The sequence below is a fragment of the Platichthys flesus genome, chromosome 11, assembly GCF_949316205.1.
Source record: "Platichthys flesus chromosome 11, fPlaFle2.1, whole genome shotgun sequence".
NCBI lineage: Eukaryota > Metazoa > Chordata > Actinopteri > Pleuronectiformes > Pleuronectidae > Platichthys > Platichthys flesus.
In genome coordinates this window covers 3291532-3301864 of record NC_084955.1, presented here as the reverse complement: position 1 = coordinate 3301864, position 10333 = coordinate 3291532, and the positions used below count along the sequence as shown (strand labels likewise).

The window sequence follows — 10333 nt, the reverse complement described above, 5'->3', positions numbered from 1 at the left end:
GAGACAAATGTCTTATAAATGTGTCACGTTTAAGCTTTTACACACAAGTCCTCAATAATTAACACATTTTCTTCGACAGTGTTAATTTCAGAGTATAATCATCACGTTATGTTGTGATCAGATACCTATTTAAAAAAAACACCTATGATGCCATTGCAGGTTCTTTGCTTTTTTGCCACACAGTTTTACAGATGAACATGTTTTTCATTAATAGCATATCTGTTACACATCAATTTTAATCAGTAGTGCTTGGAAGGATTGTAAATTGTGACATGTTTTCGTCTTTTATATTCTGGCACATAGAACTAAAACCCTTTGCCTGGGGGCCTTTTTATTAAGGGATATGTACAACTAAAATAAAAAGTTGTTTCAGGGACCACACAGGACCACAAGATTTGCTACTTATCTCAAAGTCTATTATTTAACTGTAGTGGTGAAAAAGTTACCAAGAATTTTTACTAACAAAATCTACTTACAATCTGTAAACCTAACATTTGCATTTATTAACGATGAAGGTTTTAATTAATACTTATTGTGACAACTTGTCTTTTCTAATTTATATATTACCAAGTGTCTTTGAAACCTTGGTGTCAGTAGTTTTTCAATCAATCAAATTAAATTTGTGTAGCCCATATTCACAAATAACAATTGGTCTCATAGGGCTTGGACAAGGCCTGTCCTTATCCCTCAACAGGAGTAAGGAAAACCTAAACAAAAAAAAGGTAGAGACCTCAGAGAGAGCCACGTGTCAGGGATCCTTCACCCAGGACGGACAGGTGTGCAATAGATGCCAAGTGTAAAGGAGAACATCAACAAACAGTATTTACAGCATTGATTAGAAGAAACAGCATTGCTTCCAAATCCAATACATTCGAAGTTACTGGTGACTCTTTCTTCAGACATACAAACACGACATAAAAAAACATAAAATGCCTCCATAGTGCTTGTATGGTGTTATCCAAGTGTCCTGAACCCCCCGGCATTCAAAATCAAATCCACAAGAGATCATTTACACTTTGGGGCGTTGGCTTTTTTACGTTTGAAAAAGTGGTCACCATTTACCTCAATGGGAATGGATTTAGCTGCAATGCTGTTTACCCCGTAACATTTATCTTTTATTTTGAAGACAAGTCACGCGACTTCCGGGTTTCTCCAGCCTGACTTCCCGGCTTTGAGGGGCGGAAAAACGTGCATGCGGAACTGATGCGGAAGAGCTTCGACTGACCCGCAGTGCAGTCTGGGAGCTGACAGCCGTCTCTCTTCGCTTCAAGCTAAGACGCCCATCGCTGTTTATTTACACACAGCGGCACACCGGAATATGTAGCAAATATAGACACCCGTCGTCTGCGCTCAAAGCTGCTTCCTGTCACCGGGACGCGACTCGTGTGAGCGGGAGACATCAGAGCTGCCGGGGCCCTGGCTGCATCTCCATCACTGTAACAACCTGCGGCTTAAGCTAGCACAGCTCGCTGCTCACATCGCGGAAGCTGCCAGTCTCTGTCTTCCTCCGCCACCCGGACACACGAATGAATGACAGCCGCGGGCCTGTGTCGGATCACGGTGAGATTCCCTATCAGCCTGAGTCCATGACGTGACAAGTGTCCTGCAGGTTGACATTCGCTGAAAACAAGCACCTCACCCAGCTAGGGACCAGGTAGCTGTTAGCCAGTTAGCTCCGACCCACTCAAACCACACTGGCAGCGACGCGTATAATTACCCTCTGAGAATATTCTTTAACCAAAAGTGTTTTTTTGTGTTATCATTGTGTCATATTTTGCAACATGTATTCACTATTGGGTGATAACACAACGTACGCTGCAGTGTGGGCGGCAGGTGTGTGTACCGGTGTTCCAATTTAATTGGGGATCATGGCAACTGGTGATTTGTTGTCTTAAATCCTGATGTTGTCGCCCAATTTTGTCATTTTCACAAAGCACCTGTGTTTGAAGTGTGGTTATACACTGAAGGCCTCGTTGAAATAAACCGAACAAAAACCCATCACGAGTTCATGTGATGTGTCCTTCACGTTGAGACATCAATCTCAATCATATGGGTAAAAGGGTGTTTAAGGAAACGCCCATGTTATCTGGTGATAGTCTGAATAAACGCTGCATACTTAATAACAGGCTTCCCAAACTGATGCTCATCCTTCATAGGAGACACATGGAGTTATGATTAATACACACGCATGGCCAGCTCCACTCAAAGTCCTTTCGTTTTGACGCTGGTGATCATTACAATGAACAAACATATGAAAACATCCCTAACATCAACTAGGTGGAGGCTCCTGCAGTGTTTTTGTGAGTAAAGTTAGTGAATGTCCTTCTATAGGATGTGTTAAGCTTCATGTGTTCTCCTGTCGCTGTTGCTTAAAGTCAGCAGACATCATTTAAGATTAAGATTAAGATGCATTTATTAGTCCCAAACACATGCACAGACATGCAAAGGTACACTCATGCAGGTAGGGAAATTTAATCTCTGCTTTTGACCCATCTGGTGCAGGACACACAGAGCAGTGAGCGACCATGTATGGCGCTCGGGGAGCAGATGCTGGGGGAGTAAGGTGCCTTGCTCAGGGGCACTAGACAGGGCAGGGAGACTCTTGGATTTTTGGACAGATCAATCCAGGTTCGTCTTTTGTTGTCTCTCCGTGGAGTCGAACCAGAGACGAACCAGAGACCTTCTCTGCCCATAGTCCAAGTTTCTGCCACTAGACCACCGCCTCTCCTAAAGATGTGAAGCTAATACTGCTTCACCATATCGTTAATAATATATCTTTTTTTTACCCATATGATTTATATAGTTGTCTCTTTATTTCAACGAGACCTTCAGTGCATCACTGCACTTCAGACACAGTAACTCTGTGGAAATGACGAATCTGCAACCGACCAACATCTGGAATAAAGACAACAAATCACCAATTGCCATGATACCCAGTTAAACTGGAACGCCTGCTCACTGTTGTTGACACTGACAGCTCTGTCATCTACACAGAACAGAAGAGATCCGAAAGTATGATCACTTGGTTAACCCGTCACTGACTGGCGGATTTGTCTGCCAGAAAAGGGCTACGAGGAGTCGCAGTGGCTATGTAAATAAACAATCAACGAAGAAGAAAGAAGGTCGTCTTCGACAAAACACATTACTCCGCCTAGTGTTCTGGCGGCGCATTGCTTTATAAGACGCGCAGCGTTTTTTACAGTAACACAAACTTGACACACTTAACACCTTTTTGAGTTTTTATGACAACTGAAGCCACCACAGATTGTTTTTCATGTTTGGAAGCGGGGGGTGAGGTGAGGGGTATTCAGCTGCAACATGCAACTTCACCACTAGATTTCGCTAAATTCTACACACTGACCATTTAAAGTTACCATCTTTTTTTTATTCATGTGATCTCCTTGGTCTCATCTTCCTCTCGTTGTCTTTCTGTTGTTTTTTTTTTCTTTAGGTGTGATGTATATATGTGTCCCCGGTGTTTTACAATAGCATAAAAAACACCCAGGAGAATGAATGCAGAGGAAGTGGAGCTGCTCAGTGACTCCAAGTACAGGAACTATGTGGCAGCAGTGGACAAAGCCCTTAAGAACTTTGAGTACTCCAGTGAGTGGGCAGATCTCATCTCTGCACTGGGTAAACTCAACAAGGTGAGGATCAGAGAAGCTGCAGCTTGGTGTCCACTGCACGTTTTTTATGTAGTAGAGGACCACTTTCCACTGGTCAAAAAAACACTCTAACATCTGGCTTATGTCTGCAATGGTAACAGATAGTATCATAATTAAATCCCAGGAGACATGGATATTTATTGTCGATGGCTCCAATCTGCCGTTATAGAAATATGACACCCAGGTGAATACTCTCTTTTTGGCAAGACAAAGAGATACAGACCCTCAGTTTTCTCAGTGTTTGTTATGTCGAACGTAGAAAAAAGAAAAGCTAACTCTTCTGGCAAAAATCCTGTGTATACCTGATAATTTTGATATACAACAGACTTATCAGCTAAATACATTCATCAAAATTTGGATGTCATTGGTTTGGTGTAGCAGCCGACCCTCACTGATTTATTTTATTTCTTTTATTACTGACTAATTTTATTGCCATTTGAGGGTTTCAGGAACTGTATAAATTCGAAGTCACAGAAATGCAATATTGTAATCAATTTGTTGCTTCTGGTGTAAACAGTGGATATCAGGGCCAAGGCTCTGTCTTCCGTTCGCCGTACACTGTTTACAGTCCGACTTGTTTCTTTTATCATACTAGTCAAATGTTTCTTTACACAAAACAGAGATACTTGTTTCTTTGCCACGTCTAAAGATTCTGCATATTCACATGCAGAATCTGTTTACCGAGATTGTATTGCACATGGATACCACATAATTATTAAGTCAACATAAGTCATAAGTGTGCACTTGTGTGAGATGCAGAGTGGTTGTCAGACTGCTTTTCTGCATCGTTTTTTTTGTTTTAGACTATGTTCTTTTTACGTCTGGTGCATCTCAGGTTTTGCACAACAATGCAAAATATCAAGTGGTTCCCAAGAAGTTGACAATAGGCAAACGGCTGGCCCAATGCCTCCACCCCGCCCTGCCCAGCGGGGTCCACCGCAAGGCCTTGGAGACATATGAGATCATCTTCAAGATCATTGGCCCCAAGAGGCTAGCCAAAGACCTCTTTCTTTACAGGTAATAATGTATTATCTTCGTGGTAATCTAGGGGCCAATAAATGAACTCAACACAAGCTTTTTTCTGCTAGTAACTGATTTTGAACATGAGCTTTAACGTCTTCATCCCCTGCAGCTCTGGGCTGTTCCCTTTACTGTCCAACGCTGCCATGTCTGTGAAGCCTGTGCTGCTGGGGCTCTATGAGACCTACTACCTGCCCCTGGGGAAGACTCTGAAACCAGGCCTCCAGGGGCTACTGACCGGGGTCCTACCTGGTCTGGAGGAAGGCTCTGAGTACTATGACAGGTAAGAAGAACAGAAACAGAAAGAAAAACACTTGGAAAGTTTTTAACTTGCACATGCAGGCATCAGAACAAGCCATTAGGAGAAGGCATTTTAGAGCATAATGGGGAGAGGAATTGATTGCAGATTGTATGAATGATACATGAGATGAATGAGTCATTGCAAGATTCATTCCTAAAACTGAAGATAGTCAAAGATGTTTGTCTCTGTCTGAACTTTTCCATCTCTTTTCTTTAAGACAAATATTTGTCTGTTACTTGGATACAATTGCTAACTTAAGCGTGCATGTTTTATTCATAATTTATTTTCACATGATGATATTGTATGTTCATGTCTTTATCTGGCTGTGTCACATATTACAAAATCTAGTCAGTGTTGACACAGGTATACTTCCAGTCAGAAGATTAACAACACATCCACTTCCCAAGTCCTGTGAATAACCTGGCACAATACAAAGGTCAGCAGTAAACTGCCCAAGGAAAAAGTCAATAAAAATACAAATAATGAAAAGTTCCTAGAAAACAGGGATGAAGAAGTAGGTGATCTTGCAGATCTCCTGCAGCATTTGAAGTAACTGAAGTAGTTATTGTGGGTCTTACCAATAAATCCTTGTGTACTGTTTTTGTTGTTTTTTACACAATGTACTGTTCATCAGCTGCTGTAGCACTTTGGCCCAAGACAAATGTCCCCATGGGGACAATAAACTATAATTGATTCGACTTGAAAATTTAAAGCAAACAATTCCTACTGGTGCCTGGTCTTTTGTTGTTAACTTCCAAATCCTGACTGGACAAAGGCAGAAAGGAGAGAAAGAAAAGTAGTGAAGAAAGACCGGAAAGTTGGTTATCCTTCATTAGAATTAAATATCAGATGCAGGCTTCATGTGATTTGTACCCTAGTACAGCTGCTTTGGATTGAACTAGACAGAATTATAATTGAATTATAAGTGAATGACATTATTGGGAACTTATTGGGAACTTCAGAATCTGTTTTGGGATCCTGAACAAAGTTTGATTTCAGAGAAAGTTTCACTCACAGTTTTTTCCTCCATGCCATCACATGCCAGACTTTAATTTTCCTTGTGCAACTTCATCATTCAGGTGCAATGCCATATTATTGCTATTTATTTCCGTGTCACTGTATATTTCCGTTCATGCTGACGTGTCATACATTTTATTAAGGTCATTTTGCATTTTTTTTAAATGTATTTATATGATTGTTTTTAAATGCACCAAAGAGAAGCAGCGCTTGTTGTGTGCAATGCTTACAATGGAAATAGAGACGGGTACTGAAACATTTGTAGAGAGAATCTTTTCAGCTGCTGAAGGATTTGGTATTTAAGTTTCTTTAATAATTAAGTCAATTCATACATATTTGTTCTATACTTAAGCATTTTTAAATGTTTAAGTATTTTTATTTAATCAGACAATTTATTAAATGTATTTTTCAGTAATAACTGGATGAATGGAGGCCTTGAGACAATACTCACATGTAACCAGAGTTAAACTACAGTATCTTAGATAGTTTATACACCCTGCTTTTAAGATACTAAACTACTGATACTGCATTGTACAAATAATACATTGATGCACATAATTTGTCTTAGCTCTACCACACAAACTTTAACTTTATGTTTATTATTTGTCTTAAAATGACTTGTACATTGCTTGCATATAGTGTATTGTCTGCATGTATTTATATCGTCTATATATTATTAGCATTGCTTGAAGGTCGAATACAGTCTCCGTGTGTTGTGCATGTGTGTGTGCAAGCGTGTATGTTTGTGTACACTTTCCATGGATTGACATCAATGTCTAACTTTAAAACCACGGTTTGGGTTTCAGGGGTCATCTGCAGGGCTAACTTGTTTCTCATTTTATTTAAAACTACACATGTAGTTTAAGTATCTGTTCAGTAAAACTATAACAAACAATGTGCTCTTTGTCTCTTTGAGTTGATTTTATTTCTGTCAAACTAGAAAACTGAACAGCAAATTGCATTATTTTTATCACCTCTTGCAGCTATTTCCTGTTCCCACTGTTACCTCTGTGTAATATTGCATTCAAATGATTGTGTATATTTAATGTAATTATAGATTGACCTTGTTTGCCCAGATTGAATTCATCATTGGGTTTAATTTCTGACTGGAACACACACTCCTGTAACATGTGTCACTCAGATGACTAATTCTACCACTAATTCAACTGCCACGACTGAGCGGTATTTACAGTAAACCCACAGTTCTTCAAGTCATTGACCATCTTTATCGGAGGTTCTTGAACCCCATAGGCTTGTTGCCCCTAAACAAATTATTCCCATGGCCCATACCCACATTTGTACATTAGAAGGAATGTAGCATAACATTAAAGTGAAGGCAGTGCTCTGTAATTTTAATGTGAGTGTGCAGTAAAATATATTGTCTTCAAAATCAATGAATATGCATTATAAATATGATCTTAATACTAATACAAATAAACTTTATTCCAATTTTGATCTGTATTGTTCAGCCCTACTTTCTATTAATTTGCCACAACAAAGCTTTCTCGCTGGGTCAACCTGAACAGATCATAAACAAATTCTCAAGCACACAGTGTGTATTTTCACCTCTGAGTACCACCATGTCCTCCTTGTTTGTCATAGAACCAATACCCTGTTGGAGAAGGTGGCTGCAGCAGTGGAGCAGTCTGCTTTCTACAGTGCCTTGTGGGGCAGCATCCTGACCAGCCCCGCTGTGCGTCTCCCCGGGGTTTCCTTTGTTCTGCTGCACCTCAATCGAAAACTCTCCATGGAAGACCAGCTCTATGTGATAGGCAGTGACATCGAGCTCATGGTACTTGAGAGGCTGTTTGACAAAAAAGGGATATGCATACGTGACAGCTCTAGTGAGAGTGCTGAGGGATAAAACATACTGCATCACCCTCTAGCAAAATATCAATTTATAATTAATGATGTTACAGTGAATTTGTTTATTAATCAGCAGTCCAGTGTTTTCATTTGGTTTATTGTATTAGTGTCTGGATGTGGATTTGGAATAAAACTCAACTTATATTCCGTTACTAAGAAGATAAATTGGAGTAGTTTGACTGGAAAGTGCCCGATGAATGTCATAAGACAAGAAAAAAGATCATAGATGTTTATGATGGTAGATGCTTACTCAGTTTGTAAAATGTATGATGAAAGAAATAGTATGAACGACAAGGCAGGTTTATCTTTGGTCACTGTGTCAGTCTGAATAGTATTATGATGTGTAGGGTTGTGTATTTTATACACAGGTTGACTCACAGTTCTTTTCTGCTCTCACCAGGTGGAAGCGGTCAGCACCTCAGTCCAGGACTCCAGTGTGTTGGTGCAGAGGAGCACCCTGGACCTGATCCTCTTCTGCTTCCCTTTCCACATGAGCCAGGTGAGCTCTGATCTACAGGCCTGTGTATCATACCTGAAGTATGATAATGACCTATGTACGTCTTTGACTGAAGTTAGGATTGATTTTGAGACGTGTAATTGATATATTAGCCGGTAACCATAATCTGCTTTCTTGTTAGCGTGTGTGTGAAAGATATATTGGAGCAGTCACAAACATTCTCTTATGTTATGCTGTGTTCAGGCGACTCGCCCTGACATGATCCGGATCCTGTCAGCAGCCTTACATGTGGTTTTGAGAAGAGACATGTCCCTCAATCGCAGACTCTATGCCTGGCTGCTGGGTACGACACACACACACAAACATACCAGCACACACAGACTTACAGTATCTGGGTTCCCACTCATCATGTCATTTTAGAATAATATCGTAGAGGAGGTTACCCTACAGGAGAAGTGTAAGAGTAAAAGGAGTTGGTTTGTTCATAAGAATACTGCATCAAATATAATCCAGATTCCTTTATTAACCTGTTGTGTACACTTCAGGTCTATGGATGTTTTTTTATGGATGTTTTTTTTCTGTTCTGTGGAACATAAACCACGCTAATGTCTATTGTGGTCATTGTCTTACTGTATTTTCTCTTGTTTGCAACTCACTGTGATGATCATGTCGGTAAGTGTCTGCATGACTGAGGATAGACACTGAATGTATCAAGCTGATTCATAAGTGAAGATTTACACCACAGTGTGATTCTAATGGCAGCTTTAAACCAGATCACAAGCCAGTTAGGGTTTTTCCCTCTATGAATGGTATATATTACTGTATTATTCATCTGACACTGGTTATGCGGCCACAGTGCTGTACGTTACCTTAATTTGCACATAGCACCAGTGCTACAGAGGCTGCCTCTGTGAAAATAATGATGTGAAAATACTGCTTCATTTTCCCTCATTTAAGTTCATTAACCAAGTCGTAACATTTCTGTCCTACCTTGCTTGCTAAGTGCACTGAGAAAAAAGGGTGTTAATTGTGGGACTTGGTTTTTGATGTATAGACGGGGACATTGTTTTCACTCACACGACAGAGTACAACTACCAAGTATAATAGCAAAGCATCATCAATTCATCTCACACACAAGCAAATACACAAACCCTCATTTCACCCACAAGCGACTGTGTTTCACACAAGTGTGTGACATGGGTGCCACAGTCAATTCTTTCATCACATCAAGGTGAGACATATATATCAAACTGTGCATCCCTGTTCCATAGTGTGATGCAGCCCAAGACCTACACGCCTTTGAATATAACTTAATGATTATCATTAGGAGTTTACTAAGAAGAACTGCAAGATACAAATATTTTATCTTAATGAAAATTAAACAATCATTTTCTCTACTCTGTTATGGTGCTTTGTTTTTTGTCTGTAATTAATTCTAACTGCAAATTTCTGTTATTTTTAAGGCTTTGATAACAATGGGGTGATAACAGGCCCCCGCAGCACGCGGCAGAGCAACCCAGAGGAGCACGCTAGCCTCTACTTCAACAACTTCTCTAAAGACATGCTAGTCCAGGTGAGGTTTCAAACTCATTGAAAAAACAGCTCAACGATGGGTAAGATAATTTGTACATAACAAGGTGTGTGTGTGGGTGTGGGTTTGGGTGTGGGTGTGGGTGTAGGTGTAGTTGTAGGTGTGTGGGGCTTGCTCTATATTTGGCGGATCTGGGCTGCTTTTTAATTTTTTTATCCATAACTTATCATACCTCTCTTTTCACACCTGCCACATCCCCTCAGGGGTTACATATGTTTATGTCCTGTTCTCTTCTGCTGTTCATCACAGTCAACTCTTTGAAGACAGCTCCCACAGATTTAACACACACACATAAAGAAAATCTTCTCATCAAGCTCAAAACAGCTTTCGCCCTCCTGGCATGTGATAGGCTTCGGTACTCCAGGGTTTGGAACAGAGAGCGACAGGCAGGGGAAGTTTTGTTTTTGATAGTACTT

The 10333-nt window shown here is 40.3% G+C and overlaps 1 protein-coding gene across 2 annotated transcripts in view; it reads left to right on the top strand.

Moving 5' to 3' along the window:
- Positions 1-1213: 1213 nt before the first annotated feature.
- Positions 1214-10333, top strand: part of dop1a (DOP1 leucine zipper like protein A) — a 35620-nt gene continuing 26500 nt past the window's right edge. For both annotated transcript variants that reach the window (XM_062398853.1, XM_062398854.1), the window contains exons 1-8: positions 1214-1560; positions 3452-3647; positions 4501-4682; positions 4798-4968; positions 7606-7795; positions 8270-8368; positions 8570-8669; positions 9790-9899. In XM_062398853.1, coding sequence (XP_062254837.1) covers positions 3510-3647; positions 4501-4682; positions 4798-4968; positions 7606-7795; positions 8270-8368; positions 8570-8669; positions 9790-9899 — 990 coding nt within the window. In that variant the 5' untranslated portion in view covers positions 1214-1560; positions 3452-3509. The remainder of the gene's footprint in view (positions 1561-3451; positions 3648-4500; positions 4683-4797; positions 4969-7605; positions 7796-8269; positions 8369-8569; positions 8670-9789; positions 9900-10333) is intronic.